Source organism: Odontesthes bonariensis, chromosome 2, assembly GCF_027942865.1.
Source record: "Odontesthes bonariensis isolate fOdoBon6 chromosome 2, fOdoBon6.hap1, whole genome shotgun sequence".
In the NCBI taxonomy this organism is placed as follows: domain Eukaryota; kingdom Metazoa; phylum Chordata; class Actinopteri; order Atheriniformes; family Atherinopsidae; genus Odontesthes; species Odontesthes bonariensis.
The window spans coordinates 37,490,053-37,509,369 of record NC_134507.1 but is presented as its reverse complement, the minus strand read 5'-3'; the positions used below and the strand labels follow the sequence as shown (position 1 = coordinate 37,509,369).

At 40.8% G+C, this 19,317-nt stretch overlaps 1 protein-coding gene across 1 annotated transcript; it reads right to left on the bottom strand.

The window, feature by feature from the left end:
* Window positions 1-16,263: 16,263 nt before the first annotated feature.
* LOC142388014 (tripartite motif-containing protein 16-like) lies at window positions 16,264-17,946 on the bottom strand. Its single transcript, XM_075472841.1, has one exon. The coding sequence runs from the start codon at window positions 17,944-17,946 to the stop codon at window positions 16,264-16,266; it is 1,683 nt and encodes a 560-aa protein (XP_075328956.1).
* Between the last annotated feature and the right edge of the window lie 1,371 nt (window positions 17,947-19,317).

The window sequence follows — 19,317 nt, the reverse complement described above, 5'->3', positions numbered from 1 at the left end:
ACTTATTTTTAAGGCAGCTTTATTTCTGCACCACTTCCTTGTAAATGTGTTTATTACATGCACTAATAGAGAGTACTTGTTGGTCTAAAGCAAAATAAAAAAAAACTATATTTGGTTACATATGTCTGTTTCTTTGTACAGCGTCTTCTTAGTTCCTGTGCCTGCCTGCATACTTTGACCCATCATCCAGGGGATGGTATAATTTGAAAGCAGAGTCTCTGTAAAATTCCACATGAGGTGACATATGTTATGATGTACGGTCAAGGAGTTACAGGCTAAAATTTCATCTTATAAGCCTAAAATATCGGGATACGTATCGTATACGTACGTATCGCATGAATCGGGATACGTATCGTATCGCCACCCCTGTATCGGGATGCGTATCGTATCGCGAGGTGGTTGGCGATACCCACCCCTAGCAGCATCCATCTATATACAGTATGTAGGATTATACAAATATCTCCATTTAAAATCAATTCAATATCAATCCAAACAGCATCCATATATTAAAATGTACAGATTCAAAATGTGTATCAATTCAAAGAGCATTTGTCTATATTGAAATATATTATCAATTCAAAGAGCATCCACCTATGCAGCACTAACAACACTCCTATTATCCAGGGGGACGTCATTGCCACAGCCGTCCCAGAGCACCATAAGTTGTCTCCCCAGAATGCCAAACCACGCACACTTAAAAACTTAATCAGGGTGCTTGCTCTTTTTCCAAAACAAAATTCCAGACTTTTTCCAGACTTTTTTAAAACTGAGACTTTTTTTCCCCAAGACCTTAACTTTATGTACTTGTAACTTGTGTGCCTACTGCCTACTTCATTGGTTGAGATTGTACCAACTGTGTTTATTAGAGATGTTCATCTCTAATAAGTATTCAATGAACAAATGCATTATTCATAGTAAATTATGCTTTTACTGATGAAAACATTTCAAAACATGAAAATCACAAGTACATGAATTTCACATCAAACAAGTGTCACAAAAACTATATATTAAAAAAATAAATGGATGGATGAATGTATGTAGAATTCAGTCTCTTCACTCACATCTCATCCCATTAGGCTAATGCAGTACTTGACCAGTTAGTAAAATTATAGTTTTATAGCCTACCTTCCTATTTCTCATTTCACAATGCCTTTGAGCATACTGTAAAATTCTACCATACATTTATTTTCCATACTTTATCAAGACTTTCACACAAAATCCAAGACTTTTCAAGGTCTGGAAAACAGTGCTTCAAAATTCCATACTTATTAAGACTTGCAAGACTTGCGCAAGCACCCTGTTAATCACGGCCACAATGCGTCGCAACACCTCTCTCCAATACTTTGCCGCATCCTCTTTTTGTTGTCTGAGAACAACATCACTCGCGGTGGCTTGCGCTCTTCTCATGGGCTGTGACTCTGTCCGGGTGTTTCCAGTCACTGTACCCCTCGGTGAAAGCATTTTGCTGCCCGGCCAGACATTTACACGAAAAAAAAATACAACATGCCGGTTGAAGGGGAATAGATTAGCCAATCTCAAGACACTGACTGTTTGTTCGGCAGCTGGCATTGGATAAGATCATTTGTAAGAAACCTGGTTTTCTTACCGTCGTGCCGTGCTGATGCTGCATATTTAGCCGCCCGGTTGTGGTAGATGGTGGGACCGTTAGCAATAGCCAGCTGGTTGTCAGCAGATGTCGATGTTTTTATAAAGAAACGATCTAACACTGGAAGATTTTTAATTGCCGCTAAACTTTTCTCTTCGCACAACCACTCAATTGATGTCTATCCATTTTTTTTTTTTTTTTACCGCGTTTTTTAAAAAACATGATGCAGTTCACCACAGGTGGACTGGCTCAACTGACAGGTTGAGGGAGGGGGGTTAATGTTCACATTAGGCCGCTATACTCAGAATTATGATATATCGTTGCTGTTCTTATCACATTAGTTTTAATAATGAATTTTATATGAATATTTATGTCAAGTGTCAAGTGTAACCATTTTAAGTACAAACATTCATGAAAAAAATATTTTTAAAGTTTGTCGTATGGTGCCCCCCCACTGGCTGTGAATGGTTGGTGCCCCTGGGCACTGTGCCGCAGGCCCATATAGTTAATCCGGCCTTGAGTATAACCTGACTGTCATGACACCATTATGACAGCGTATTGAAGATATTCTTTGATCTCAAGTAAAGTGGTCACATTTTGTTGTCTCATGAACATATCATGAAGTATAACCTGACTGTAATGACACCATTATGACAGTGTATTGAAGATATTCTTTGATCTCAAGTGAAGTGGTCGCATTTTGTTGTCTCATGAACATATCATGAAGTATAACCTGACTGTTATGACACCATTATGACAGCGTATTGAAGATATTCTTTGATCTCAAGTAAAGTGGTCACATTTTGATTTGTCATGAACATATCATGAAGTATAACCTGACTGTTATGACACCATTATGACAGTGTATTGAAGATATTCTTTGATCTCAAGTAAAGTGGTCGCATTTTGTTGTCTCATGAACATAACATGAAGTATAACCTGACTGTTATGACACCATTATGACAGCGTATTGAAGATATTCTTTGATCTCAAGTAAAGTGGTCACATTTTGTTGTCTCATGAACATATCATGAAGTATAACCTGACTGTCATGACACCATTATGACAGCGTATTGAAGATATTCTTTGATCTCAAGTAAAGTGGTCACATTTTGTTGTCTCATGAACATAACATGAAGTATAACCTGACTGTTATGACACCATTATGACAGCGTATTGAAGATATTCTTTGATCTCAAGTAAAGTGGTCACATTTTGTTGTCTCATGAACATATCATGAAGTATAACCTGACTGTTATGACACCATTATGACAGCGTATTGAAGATATTCTTTGATCTCAAGTAAAGTGGTCGCATTTTGTTGTCTCATGAACATATCATGAAGTATAACCTGACTGTCATGACACCATTATGACAGCGTATTGAAGATGTTCTTTGATCTCAAGTAAAGTGGTCACATTTTGTTGTCTCATGAACATATCATGAAGTATAACCTGACTGTTATGACACCATTATGACAGCGTATTGAAGATATTCTTTGATCTCAAGTAAAGTGGTCGTATTTTCATTTCTCATGAACATATCATGAAGTATAACCTGACTGTTATGACACCATTATGACAGCGTATTGAAGATATTCTTTGATCTCAAGTAAAGTGGTCACATTTTGTTTTCTCATGAACATATCATGAAGTATAACCTGACTGTTATGACACCATTATGACAGTGTATTGAAGATATTTTTTTTGATCTCAAGTAAAGTGGTCGCATTTTGTTTTCTCATGAACATATCATGAAGTATAACCTGACTGTTATGACACCATTATGACAGCGTATTGAAGATATTCTTTGATCTCAAGTAAAGTGGTCGTATTTTCATTTCTCATGAACATATCATGAAGTATAACCTGACTGTTATGACACCATTATGACAGCGTATTGAAGATATTCTTTGATCTCAAGTAAAGTGGTCACATTTTGTTGTCTCATGAACATATCATGAAGTATAACCTGACTGTTATGACACCATTATGACAGCGTATTGAAGATATTCTTTGATCTCAAGTAAAGTGGTCACATTTTGTTTTCTCATGAACATATCATGAAGTATAACCTGACTGTTATGACACCATTATGACAGCGTATTGAAGATATTCTTTGATCTCAAGTAAAGTGGTCGCATTTTGTTGTCTCATGAACATATCATGAAGTATAACCTGACTGTTATGACACCATTATGACAGCATATTGAAGATATTCTTTGATCTCAAGTAAAGTGGTCACATTTTCATTTCTCATGAACATATCATGAAGTATAACCTGACTGTTATGACACCATTATGACAGCGTATTGAAGATATTCTTTGATCTCAAGTAAAGTGGTCACATTTTGATTTCTCATGAACATATCATGAAGTATAACCTGACTGTTATGACACCATTATGACAGCGTATTGAAGTTATTCTTTGATCTCAAGTAAAGTGGTCACATTTTGATTTCTCATGAACATATCATGAAGTATAACCTGACTGTTATGACACCATTATGACAGTATATTGAAGATATTCCTTGATCTCAAGTAAAATTGACACATTTTGTTACCTGTGTGAAGTTGGCACCCCATATGTTGAAAATATGAATAAAAGCATTTTGGTTCGTTTGTGCATCGTTTGTGCACGATTGTGCAGGAAAAATCAGCGTTTGTGCACAAACCGTCTTGAAGATATTTAACTTTTAAGAGGTTGGTGACCTTAGGTCACTCAGCACCCCATTAACCTCCAAATGACTCGAAAATGGTTGGAATCGTTTGTGCACGTTTGTGCAGGCAAAATTAATGTTTTGTGCACAAATAGTTTTATTATAATTTAACTTTTAATTTTTTGAAAGTAGGTCACTAAGCACCCCATCAACATGTCTTGGCAGTCATTATTTACCAGATGTGTAAAAATGTTGAATATTGTAGCACACTGTTGTGATTATATACCCCTATTTTGCACTATTGTGGCCATCAACATAAGTTAGCATTGGTCAACTGATCAAACATTAGCATTTATGCAATCACAAGGGTTGTCTTCATATTTTCAGAGTGGTAAAGCATGATTAAGTTTAATTTTGGTAAATAGTACTACTCCCTATTTTAAATGTCTAGCTGTATATCACCATGCATATACACCAATGTTCATTCTCCTTGTTTGCAAAGTAATAGCGTAAACTACAACACAAATAAAATGCAACATGCATGCACTTCATACTTTACTGGCACAATGAAAGAAGTGCTTCATGTGTACTGTGCAAAAAATGATGGCCCGGGAAAATAGTGAAATGTATCAATTTGCTACAGGGTGGGAGGGCCTTGGGCAATAAGACTCAGTTTACCTTAAATACAAAAACCATTTCTGCAGCACCAGCCACGCATACAGCCATCTGGCCAAGGTAACTAATTTATATCTATAAACTGTTAGATACTGCTGTCTTAAATGCCTTATATCTCTACATTTTGATGATTGATTTAAAGACAACTATAAATCCAATTCCTAAAAGTTCATGACACTTAGGCCTAAGATGTAAATATAATTTTGTGCAAAGATTTGTGTGAAAGACACATATCAGTGTTAAAACCAAAATTACAGTTTTGATGGAAATACAGGGATTACAAGAAGTTTTATTTTAGTATTGCCAAGGAAAATCACAGAAAGTCATCATTGGCTCTCTGAAAAGTCCCTAGATGATGTCATGATGGTCAAGGCAGTATGGGAATTCGCAGGCTACATGTTTTCTACTTTCAAAAAATTAAAAGTTAAATGATAAAAAAACAATTTGTGCACAAACATTAATTTTGCCTGCACAAACGTGCACAAATGATGCACAAACGATTCCAACCATTTTCGAGTCATTTGGAGGTTAATGGGGTGCTGAGTGACCTAAGGTCACCAACCTCTTAAAAGTTAAATATCTTCAAGACGGTTTGTGCACAAACGCTGATTTTGCCTGCACAATCGTGCACAAAAGATGCACAAACGAACCAAAATGCTTTTATTCATATTTTCAACATATGGGGTGCCAACTTCACACAGGTGTCCAGGAGGCATCCTGACCAGATGCCCGAGCCACCTCATCTGACTCCTCTCGATGCGGAGGAGCAGCGGTTCTACTCCGAGCCCCTCCCGGATGACCGAGCTTCTCACCCTATCTCTAAGGGAGAGCCCAGACACCCTGCGGAGGAAACTCATTTCGGCCGCCTGTATTCGCGATCTCGTTCTTTCGGTCACTACCCACAGCTCGTGACCATAGGTGAGGGTAGGAACATAGATTGACCGGTAAATCGAGAGCTTCGCCTTCTGGCTCAGCTCCTTCTTCACCACGACGGGCCGGTGCAGAGCCCGCATCACTGCAGACGCCGCACCGATCCGCCTGTCAATCTCCTGGGGCCTCATGTACAAAGACTTGCGTGGATTTCCTACTGAAACATGGCGTACGGCCAAACCAAAATGACCTCCAACGTCGGATGTACGAATATGTGCGCACGCATGTATCCAAGCACATTTCGTTTGTACATCCCAATCAACGTGGAATTGAGCGCACATGTCGGAGCACCCAACTCCTCCCTGTCCACGCCCCTACTTAAATACGCAAATCATATTTAAATGAGCCCTGCACCTGCGATTCCCCTCTGTGTACGATCAGAAAATAAAGAAAAAAAACATGAGTAAGACGGGAAAAAAGAAAAATTACACTGAAAGTGAATTGGAAGTGCTACTGTCCGAAGTGGAGGCGCGCAAAAATGTACTCTTTGGTATGCTGTCATCCGGCATAAGCAGCAAACGCAAGAGGAGTGGGTGGGAGAGCCTGAGGCTGTTAATGCTGGGGGGTCTGAGAAGCCTCACAAGCAGAGGTGAAGAAGAAGTGGTCCCACATTAAGGTGGAGGTGAAGCGGAGACTGGCTGCCCACCGTTGCAGTGTGGCCAAAACAGGCGGGTGGGGGGGTGACCGACCCGGTTTGAACAGAGAGTCGGCGCAACTATGGGTGACACTGCTCTCTCATGGGGTGGTGGGAGCTCATGTGGGTCACTCTGATTACCCCCAAGGTAAATACCGATGTTTTTGTGTAACTCACAACAACGTGTTCATACAGTAACGTGCAGAAGTGCGCCGGGGAAAAGGCTGATTGAGATATTTCACACTTTACTCACGGGGTTATTGATATATGCCCACAGAGACGATCAGGGGCTTGTTAGAAAGATCTTAAGCTGAAGTTTAACCAGCAAAAAACAGCAAGAAACTAACTTTAACCACCGACTAATATATATAATATAGCCTAATAATGATGCTGTGAAGACGGGATAGAAACTGGGGGCGCACATACTCAATGCGCGTCACGGGAATAATATTAGGACCATTACAAGAATGAAGTTACACACCAAGAAGCCAACCATCACGCACAGTGCCACCCTGTAGTCTGTTCCCAACGATGCTGTTACTCAGAATGTATGAATCGTGCGTTGAACCAGGCCACCTCGCCACAATGTTGGTTAATTGCATTTATGCATCACATATGATCTGTACATCGATCGAATGAAAATGTTTCCTGTTAACATACAAATTCATCATGTGATGGCGCTTTTATAGCAATGTGTGCGCAGTCGATAGCTCCGATTACAAAACCGGCTCTCGCTGCAAATTGAGCTTTAATGTTGGCCTGTTGGGAATTTGATATACGTGGCTCAGATGCGGATAATTCTGTCCCACACGGCTGGCATGGCTCGGCTGGCATGGCTCGGCTGGCACAGTCCCAATCGGTTGGCCAGCTCCCTCTGGAATGCTCCGGTTGGAACCCCAGTGTGCACATCACCTGTGGGCACAGGCAGCGCATGGCTCCTCGCTGTGTTGCGCTCCAACGCCGGCCGCAGCTCTGCGCACAGTTCCAGGAGGATTTCCCTCAAAACGGCTGATGAGCCAGTCGCCATCATATGCCACAAATCCTCTCTGTTGTAGTGAACACACGCTCTCTTCTAATTGCACCATTTGCAAAGTCTTCTAATACTGCTAAAGCAGCCATTGTTTTTAATGGTATGCATTGCACCACTTTGCGCTGCTTTTATATCCACTCGTGTAAATGGAGACACATGGGTGTATTAATTGTTTATCAGTATTAATTGTTCATGTGTCTCAAATGTGCACATCACTGTCTGACGACAAATTGTTTTCACATTTATTTATTATAACAGTTTCCCAACATCACCTTAGGTGTCGCCAAAGAATCAACAGCTGCAGAAACGTGCGTACGCCAGCCCTGAAGCTGCCGTGAGGCACCGCACATTTCCACGGTCTTTTCGTTCTTGATACATCTGATCGTTGACGTGAAAAGGTGCGTACGCCACTATTTTGTGCGTACGCACGCTTTGTACATGAGGCCCCTGCTCCATTCGTCCCTCACTCTTGAACAAGACCCCGAGATACTTGAACTCCTCCACTTGGGGAAGGATCTCATTCCCGACCCGGAGAGAGCATTCCACCATTTTCCGGCCGAGGACCATGGTCTCAGATTTGGAGGTGCTGATTCTCAGCGAGATCGCGAATTTTCTCTTGGCACGTTGAATTGGTTTTGATAAAAGGGTTGCACATGTGTTCAGGGACACAACTTGCTGGTGAAGGAAATGTGCTGATAGAACAAGAATTATGTATCAAATGCAAAATAAATGTGTCAAAAACGGACTTTAGCTTCAGAGATCGGGCGTGTTCAGGGCGGTGTGGTCCGTACGCAAGAGAAGTGGTCACAAACAAGCTTTTTATAGATGCAGAAACATCTTTTATTGTACTCTGACTTCTAAAGTAGAACTATACTGTTTAAAAAAGACGCAGTTTATGAGGATGTCATCAAATTGAGCTTCCCTGGTTTCTCTGTGTGACAATGAACACAAAACTACACACAGGGAACAGAGGAGCTTGACACACTAAGTTATCTGAGAGTCCCATTTTCAGCTGCAGAGAACAATCACATCAGGGAAGTCGATGTGCTGGCTCAACATCAGCCTCTCAAGCCAACTCTCTGGTAAAATAGAGGAATCTCTTCACCCTACAGCCTGCAGGGGGTGCTGACCTACAATCAAATCACTTCACGGGAAGATTTTTGGAACAAATTCTTTAGAAACTGAAGGTGACAAATCTGTTTCTATGCAGCTGAGCTCTCACATCATGATGACTGACGTGTGGAGAAATCCTGCTCTTCACCACATTTTATTTCACATCCAATAAGGTTTAAAGTTCACATTGTTCAGCTTTAATGCTGCTTCCCGTCATCAAAACCTGGGCATCTGGTGTGCAATTTAATGCAGTAAACACATGCGAGTCCATTCTTCCAGATATACCCAAAACACTCGTGGTATAAAGATATAGACTTCAGACACCCAAATCATGCTCTAAAAGCACAGGTGGGAAAAACAAAAAGTTATTTTAACATAATATGTCCCCTTTAAGACTTTCTCTGAGCATCTCAGGGATTTGCAGGGCTTGTGACTTTATAGAGCATTTTTCAAGCAAAATGTAACTCAATGTTTGATATAGCAATTAAAAAGGACAAACATGGAATGAAACAAAATACAAGGATTGTAAAATGACCACACTAATAAAAGCATTTGCAGAAAACAGTAAAATATTAACTCAGCAATAAAAACAAACCGTGTACAAGACATGAAAAGAGCACATTAAAACAAGGCCAACAGGCCAATTGAGGAATCTATGGAGGCTTAAAATTCAAAAGATAGTTTTTATATTTTCATAGACAAACCAGTCATCAAATCAAATTTATTTTTCTTAAATGGCATCAGCAACACATCCTCTCGCTTAGAGTTGCTCCAACATCTTTCCTGGACCACTTATGAGCAAAAACTGCTGGATAGAAATTTGAAAGCTGGATGAGGAGCTGGGTACTGGGAGAGCACCATTAGTTCTACTAATACTTTGCTCAGTGAGTTAGAGCAGAATAGCAAATGAAAGATTTCACGTTTACTCAGTAAACCATGTACACTTCCAACTGTACAAGGACTGGATAAAGCTTACCCAGGATACCAACTAGGAAATTTGACTTCCCATTTAGAAGTTGTAAATTCAGATGCAGCAACATCAATAGGCATGTTCTGGCACAACTGCAGAACCTGCCATTACAGAGTGGAAAGGCAACAAGTTGCCTATTAAAGCACAATAGTAGAGTGGTACAGGGTAGGGTTGTCAAAGAATATTCTAAATTTGAATAGGTTTTAAAAACAGACAGTCGAAGGTGAAAATTAATATTCGAATGTGGAAAAACATCTGTGCAGCCGCTGTCTGCCTTGAGTCGGCACACTGCATGACGGGGTCAGGGACAGGTCACAGGAGTCGCACTCTGGCACAGCGTCACTGCTGAAAGTTGACTTATGTAAAGATGGCAGAAAGTTCAGGGCCCAACACGACTGCAGGCACAGAGAAAGTGATTTTAACCCCCAAAAATATGAAAAGTCATTTTTGGAAATACTGATTTTGATCTGTTGACAGAAATTGTGGAGCCTCGAGACAAAGTTGTATAGAAGCTACGGTTAGCTTATCATTCGACCACCAGCAACATGATTACATATTGAATATGGAAATAACATCCTAGATGTTGAGTTTTCACACCGACCCACTGACACATTTAACAAGTTAACTGAGGCCTGTAGAGTCTGAGATGTAGCTCTTATTGGTCCTTTAAAGGAGACATGTTTTGCCCTTTTTGGTACAATTTCCCGAGGTCTTACTGAAATGTATGAGACAGGTCAGGAGCTCCTGGTCTTATTGACCAAGTTTCTCCCCCAAAAGTGTATTTTATTTCCTAAACATGATGCTTTTCTAACTTTAACCCAGTACTTTTAATGTTTTACACCTTTCGACCAAGTAGTTTTGGAAAAAAAGGTGAAAAACGAATGAAGGAAACAACGGTCTCACAGCAGTTCAAAGACTGGTGTCAAACACAAGTCCCGTGTTTAGGAGATGGTTGACTGTGTGAGAATACTTCCAGGATTAAAGGACTAACGTGTCAGAGTAATTTAGAAAAGCTGCATTTATCAGCAGCAGAGAATACTGCAGATAACTATCACCTGGAGAATACTTCCAGGATTAAAGAACTTCCTTCCCTGGTTACCTGTCAGATTTTATTACTCATTTTAAAAGCTCTGAATAGTTGGACGGTTGCCTCTGTCTATGATCTGTGAACTCCTTACTCCCCTGATTGCTGCTCACACGGCCCACTGTTTAATATAACTGACCTGTTAATTAGATGGAAATGAATCCCTGCATACTCCTAAAAATCACTTTATTTTGAGGCTTTTTCTTCAAATTAAAACCCAACTTTCATAATTACTCGGGACTCTTTGTAAAATGCAAATAAAACCAGAAAGATATGATCTTAGAACTATTAAAAAGTTATATCTAATTAGAAATAGTGCCAGTTCGGTGCCATCTGTTGGTTTCCTTAGCTAGGAAATAGTTTTTCAATTGCTCTGTATGAATTAATTGGATTCATTCTGAATTGAATTAATTGGATTATAATTACAATGAATTGAACTCCAATCGGCCTGAATTGGACTTTATTACTGAAGTGCCCTGAGATGACATTTGTTGTAATTGTAATAGTTTATTTTGGCAACATTTTAAACAAACTGACATTATTCTGTCTTGGAAAACACTGCTGGTGGAAAACATGATACTGGCTGCTGAAAAACTGGCAGAAGTGGACCTTCCAACGTGACAGTGACAGGAAGTAATCAGCTGAAGTCGTCCAGAGATTAACAGAGAACACAAATCAGCATTCTGGAATCCGGACTTCAGTTCCATCCAGAATCTGTGGTTGGAACCACAGACCAGAAGAGACAGAACAGAAGCCTTCACAAAGCTGTGATGTCATCACTGATCTTGTTTGACATCACAAAGTTTATACAGGCCAGACATTTTCACTGCTTTTTCACAGTTGGTCAGGAGTTTATCTGAAGAAACACGTCCAGTTTTTGAAGCATATTTGAAAGTCACAGCAAACGGTTTTCACATCAGCAACAAGCTGCAGATGTGGCTGTTGTGCTGCTTCTGATTCACAGTCAGTGTGGACAATATGGAAAGTAGAGCTCAGGAGGAGCAGCTGAAGCTTCTGCTTCTTCCATCATTACTTAGAGAGATGACACTGGAATGACACTGAGATGCTTTGGTATTCAGAGCTTTTATTGATTCTTTAAGGGTGGCAGCTTCAGGACACTTTCTCCAGTCTGACCCTCACTTGGAACACAATCAGACATACTGGGACATGTGGGAAAGGAGCACAGTGTTCATGCTGTACATATCTGAGAACATCCACAGGAAGACACTTTATCATTTACATGTTGATTCTGCCTTTCAAAGTCAGATTCTTACTAGAATCCATGTTATACACTGTATGCTGACACGTAGAAATAATCCCATTCTGCTTGTAAGCAGCTCTTAATAGAAACCAGCATGACTACACTGTTATTACTGTATTATGTTGATGCATGAAAACAGCTGAATGATTGTGCTGTAAACACTGAGAACAAGCTGCAGATGTGGCTGTTGTGTTACTTTTGCTTCACAGTCAGTGTAGACAACATACAAAACAGCTTCAAAGATACTTCCAGGTGAGGCGTGAAGAAAGCAGCTGTGAGCACCGTAACATACAGTCAGGGGCGGACTGGGGCAAAACAGTAGCCCGGGAATTTACTACCTGACTGGCCCACTCAGGGGCCGGGGCAGCAGAGCATGGTGGCGAATGCTGGAGGCGGATGATGGAAGGTGGATGATAGAAGGTGGAACAAATATGTTGATTGTGGGAGACAAAAAAATATGCATGTAAACATTATTGAAGAGATAATGACACATAATTTCATCTGAGGCCTTGATTAGAATGAATATATAATAGTTTTCATAGTTACTTCGAATAGTCTGCAATAGTTGCTTAATAGTGTGAAGACAGCTGCAGGACTGACAAAAAGCTGACCAATCCAAACTCCTCTGGCCGAGGACATAAAACCTGTTGGGCAGGTAATTCTTTTTTTTGCTTTGGGGGGATTTGTTATATTCATGAAATATGTACAGGTAAATGAGACATGAGTCCCACCGTCAGATGCGCGTTCAAGTTTGTGGGGGCGTGGCTTTCCATGGAGCACTGATCCATCCCGCTTAGCGGAGGTGCTACTTTCAAATCTTGCTAGCTCTCCAGGATTACCAACCATGCCTTTAAATGTATTGAACATTCTCCTACATCGTGTTGTTTGATATCTATGTTTCACGCCTAGGCCTAGTCCACACACGATAATGACGTTTTTACAGCCAAACTATCCGAAATGCGTTGTGCTAAAAGTTAGCAAGCTAGAAAATAATTAAGATTAAGATTAAGATTAAGATCCGATTTATTGGTCATGCATACATGCATACACACGAAATTTGTCCTCCGCTTTTAACCCATCCAGGTTGGCACCTGTTGACACACACATGCACATGCACAGGGTCACACACTCAGAGACAGATGCCAACCTGGAGCGGTGGGCAGCCATTCAGCGCCCGTCATCACATTACAGCTGACTAGCATCCTCCTCCCTGTCACGTCATTTTCTGACACTTGGCCACATCTGCTTGTAGTGCGTGCCTTTTCCTTTCTCTCAATTTTTGCGCTCCTCCTTTACGTTTCTTCTCCATTTTTGCACCGCTGATTGATTGATGAATTGACAGATGAAGAGGAGGAGGGGCCTATACCCTGGGCCCTCCAATGTTGATTAGCCAGACACTAGAGGAACTGTTAACATTGGTTATCACATCAAAGGCCAGCCCAACTACATTAAAACTCTACAGGCCCACTGACCCACCGGCCCACCGGGAAAAGTCCCAGTACTCTAAATACATTATTACTGACATGGACAATGATGCATTCAGGTTCAGTTACTGTTGTCCCATTTTTAATCACATATATAAAAAGGATCACTGCTTCTGTTTTCATTTACATCTCATACAGCATTCATACAACCCATGTTTGCCACCATTGCCTGGGCTCTATGAACATGTGCTGCATATTATTTACAGTTCAGATCATAAAGCCGAAAAAGAGAGCAAAACAGCACACGTGATGACTGCTGACTGAGAACAGAGCACCACTGCTTCTGAAATCACAAGAAGCGATGTCATCACTGATTATGACTTCACAGTTTTGCATGACATCACAGTGGAAACATGTCATCAAAGGACATGACATCACTGTAGTTTCTAAAAGCCTGAAAGACAAAGCGCCTGAAAAACAACACGTACTTATACTGTTTAGAAAAGACGCAGTTTATGAGCACGTCGTGGGATTGAGCTTCCCTGGTTTCTCTATATGACAACAAACACAAAACTACACACAGGGAACAGAGGAGCTTGACAGACACTAAGTTATCTGAGAGTCCCATTTTCAGCTGCAGAGAACAATCACATCAGGGAAGTCAATGTGCAGGCTCAACATCAGCCTCTCAATCAGCTTTTTATAGATTCTGAAACAGAATCTGTTATTGCATTCTGACTTCTAAAATAGAACTATACTGTTTAGAGACAACAAGTGGAGGTTCCAGATGGTGATAGAAGATAAACAGCTGTACTCTTAGAAACAGCTCTGCTTACGACTCTGTTTCTTTCAACTGAAGCTTTAGACAGATCATAACTGACCTACAGACTCCTGCATGATAATCACATCCATGCAGCCAAAGACCTGAATCAGTTGCACTGATTTGAAAGACAAAGGGACGGGAATGTTACCATCCATCCCCCATGTTTTCAGACATTAACTCAAGCCCAAAGTTGGACAAACTCCTTCACCACAGCAATGACTCTACATCCTCAGGAGGAACATTAAAAACAACTATTTCTAATAATCTAACAATTTCTATCTAAACTAAAAATAATTTTAGGGATTTTAATCTCATTCTCAATCGTGACAGGAGTGTCATCAGATGAATGAGATCAGCTCAGTCATGAAAACACAGTTTAAACTATATACAGTCTGTGGTTTACACAAACCTCAGTGAAAATAAATACAATTATCATGGGTGCCAATGCCAAAGGCATCAAGGCACACATATTACAATGTGCATACTTATTGTTCTCCCGTTTCCGTCACGAATTTCGGCAAGGAACTACTCCCTCAAAGTTGATCCGACCGGGATAAAAAGCATATCTCCACATGTCCACCAATAGGGACTGGAGTGCTATGACTTTTCTCTCTCATTACTCAAACAGATTCCCGAAAATTGGGAAATACTGTGAATTTTGCCCCATTGGAAATGCATTAGAATTCATATATAATGGGACAAAGGTAGCCCTATTTGGAGGCCTCACAACTCAGCCGTAGTTAATCATAGTGACATCATTCAAAGTTTAAACAGGACAGGAAAGACCCGGCTTTAACTGAACTAAATGGTTTGTTGATATATTTTATAGCTTTGACATAATGGCAGTTTAAGTTTCAGGAAAAATCAGGACTTCTCTCACTCTGCTGTCCTAGGGCCTCACACTCTATCTTGACAAGCTCGAAATTAATACCAAAATAACTTAAATAAACTTATCTCACATCCAAAATGTCTGCTGCACCTAGACAAATTATACTTCAAAATGTAGGTATTTTTGTCCTCTTTCACCCAATGTACCTGTCATTGTGCTTGGCCTCACGGTTTTCTCTCAAATGACCTCCGAGCGGAGAGAACGACCACTCGGGCTGCCATTGACGGCCATTATAGCCAGGTAACCTCATCTCCTTATCAAATCAATGTGAAGGCTGTTTTTAAAACTGGCAATAAAAAAATACCATACATAGGAGCAGAATAAAACTTACACCAGTGGCTTCTGCCGTCCCTTCTGGCACTCTCCTCTTACCCACTCTGATCACACAGCTGATATTCCTTCTGAGGGCACAGCCAAGATGGCTGACCTGTTATAACAGGTTTATGCCAGCCACTGTGTCATGTCTGCTCCCAATACAACATGACTATAACATGACAGCGTCTGTCTCTCAGCGACAGAAGCTCCATTGGCACCCATCAAAATTTCTTCAGAAATGTTCTTGTTCATAATGTCCCTGCTGTTTTTTCTAATGAGTCATATACAAATAGTTCCTCACTTTTAAAGAATAAATGTCAGAACAATAAAATGGTATTTCTTATAAAAACTTTAATTTGCTCTCACAATAAACATGATAACTGATCTCCTGATCCTAGAAATGAATTTCTGAACACCTCATAACAGACTTTATCATTTCTTGGTTGATTTAGAAAACAACAAAAACATTTGATCTCTGAAACAAATCAAATTGTAAGTCCAGAATTATTTTTACATTTGCAAAGTGATGAATTGAAAAGAATCTGTAATAAAGGAAGGTCTGTTGATTTCTATGTTCTGCTCCATGATGTGGAAGAGAAACAACAACAAAAAAATACATCAACACAAGGATCCAACTGATATTTATAGCTCAGAGAAGTTAATATTTTAGAGAATCTATCTCTATTTAGAGAATAGAGAAATATTTCTGTGAATCAAACTTATCATTAGCAGTGATATCCTCCATGGCTGCACAGACACAGGAAAAAGCAGCAAATAAACAACATCAAATAAAGAACAGAACAGCAGTGCAGATACATCACAGCAATGAACTCCCAGCAACAAAATACCTTTAATTCACTTCACAAAACTCAGCTGTGTCTCCAGTATCATAAACATAAACTCCAGCATAGAGTGGCTGAGTGAATGTGGTCTGGACTCTGTGGAGGAGAGTCATGGTTTCAGAGACGCTGTAGAAGGACAGAACACCTGCTCTGTGATCCAGGTACACTCCTACTCTGGAGGACTGAGGACCTGAGATGGAGGTTTTCATGATGTTGAACCAAAATTCACAACTGTTTTGATAACAATCTAATGCCCAAGATTTGTCATTAAATCCAAATCCACCTTCATCCCCTGCTCTGCTGATGTTCTTGTATGCGACTGCTACATCAGCTCCTCCCCCTCTCATCTCCACTTCCCAGTAACAACGTCCAGTCAGACTCTCTCTGCTCAGGACCTGAAACCGATCTCTGAATCTGTCTGGATGACTAGAGTAAGACTGAGGTTGTGTCATTAATGTCACTTTTCTGTTCCCCTCTGACAGTAACAGACATGTGTTTGCTGTGTTTGGATCCAGTGTGATTTCACATGAATATTTTAAGAAGTCAGCTCTGCTCTTTGGTTCTGGTTCTGGTTCTGACAGTAAAACATCCACAACAGTGACTGTCAGTGAGGTGTTTTTCCATTCCTCTCTCAGGATGTCCTGTAGTTTATCTCTGAGCTCTGACACAGCTGCTGTCACATCCTCAAAGTGCCTCAGAGGACGGATATTGATGCTGGGTGAGTGTGTAGACTCACTGAGTGCTGACACTGAGGGGTAGTTGAGTAGAAACTGGCTGTGATCCTCTGTGTGTGAGAGCTGCTTCAGCTCAGCATCTTTCCTCTTCAGCTCAGTGATCTCCTGCTCCAGCTTCTCCTGAAGCTCTTTGACTCGACTCACTTCTGCTTCCTGCTGGGATCTGATCTGCTGCTTCACATCAGAGCTTCTTTTCTGGATGAGACGGATCAGCTCAGTGAAGATCTTCTGGCTGTCCTCCACTGTTTTATCAGCAGACTGATTGATGGCCTCCACCTCCTGCTGAAGCAGCTTCACATCTTTCTCTCTGTTCTGGATTCTCTGCTGGATCTGTTGTCGACTCCCCTCCAGCTCTCTCTGCCTCTCAGTCCTTTCTGCTGCAGCTGACACTGTGTCGTGGCCTTTATGTTCATCCACAGAGCAGAGATAACAGATAGACTTCTGATCAGTACGGCAGAACATCTTCATCACCTCATCATGAACAGAGCAGATGTTCTCCTGGAGCTTCTTGGAGGGCTCCACCAGCTTGTGTTTCCTGAATGGAGCCACATCATAATGAGGCTGAAGGTGTTCCTCACAGTAAGAGGCCAGACAGAATAAACAGGACTTGATGGCTTTCAGCTTTCTTCCAGAGCAGAAATCACAGGCCACATCTTCAGCTCCAGCATAGCAGTGATCAGCAGGAGCAGCTTGGAGTCCAGTCTTCTTCAGCTGCTCCACTAAATCAGCTAACATGGTGCTTTTCTCCAGAATAGGTCTTGGTGTGAAAGTATTCCTGCATTGAGGGCAGCTGTGAATTCCCTTCTTATTCTTTCCATTCCAGTAGTCTTTAATACAGTTCATGCAGTAGCTGTGTCCACAGGGAATAGTCACCGGCTCCTTCAGCACATCCAGACAGATTGAACAAGAGAAGCTTTCCAGGTCCAGTTTAACCATTTTCTTTGCTATTTCCTCCATTTGGCAGAGCAGTGTGTGACTCTCAGAGCAGAAACACCGTCTGTGCTGTCTTACAAAACAAATTCCACCTCCTTTTATTGCAGCTGATCTTCACTAAAGACCTCCTCTACTGTCACACAATGGTTTCACACATCCTCCCACCTTCAGATCAGTTTGGGGAGGGAACAAGGAAGTTTCCTTCACTGAAAGGGACAGTGCTGGTTGCGCCTCAATCCTGCAGTAAAGTCAGGATTGTTCAAGGGCTTGTTGCATTATTCTTATTTGTTTTCCGTTGAAGGGAAAGATTCATTCATTAACCTTCCACTGAAAGTTGAACATGAAGAAAATCTGTTTTCTCTTTGTCTATCAGACCAACATTGTTAGATACGTTTAGCAGGCAGCTGTACAGGAAATGTAAATGTAAATGTTTCTTAGTATTTTCATGCTTTTCATTTATATTTATATAATCAGCTCCGCTCTGCAGAGGTTGAAATTTATAAATCATGATCTTCTGCTGAGACGCTCACCTAAATCTTCTGACTGATGCATTCAAGTGCATGACATGAAACATGAACTGTCGTATGTAGATGTAGATATTACTGATTAAAGGTTCCTTAAGACTGCATCAGACATGTTTGATCATCATCTATCTTTCGAGCTCTGTATACTGACTGCCGTCTTCAGGTTGAGCCTGATAGAAACCCTCTTTGTCTCTTTGTCACTGTGTATAAAAGAAGCTGCATCTTAAGATGGAGTTCCTTTGGTGTTCTGTCCACTCTTGTTCACACTGAAAACACAAACAACATAAACAGCAGAATAATGTGACGGTACTCTGACAACATCAGGGTCCATCTGATGCCAAAAAAAACCTGAACTCCAAACCACTGCAGGGATTTCAGTATATTTATAAGGAGGAGTGGGAGATCATTTCAGAACTTCTATCTTTGATGAGTATCTGAAGCAGAAGATGTTTCACAGCTCAGATGGTTGAGGTTTGAAATGTAACCTGTGTGGGGACAGACAAAGGTGTAGAAGACAAAAAGTGGAGGTTCCAGGTGGTGATAGAAGATAAACAGCTGTACTCTGAGAAACATCTCTGCTAACGACTGTTTCTTTCAACTGAGGCTTCACACAGATCACAAACTGACCTAAAGACTCCTGCATGATGATCACATCCATGCAGCCAAAGACCTGAATCAGTTGCACTGATCTGAAAGACAAAAGGACGCTGATGTCCCCATCCATCCCCCATGTTTTCAGACATTAACTCAACCCCAAAGTTGGAAAAACTCCTTCACGATGAACATTAAAAACAACCATTTCTAACAATCTAACAATTTCTTTCTAAACTATAAATAATTTGAGGGATTTTAATCTCATTCTCAACAGTGA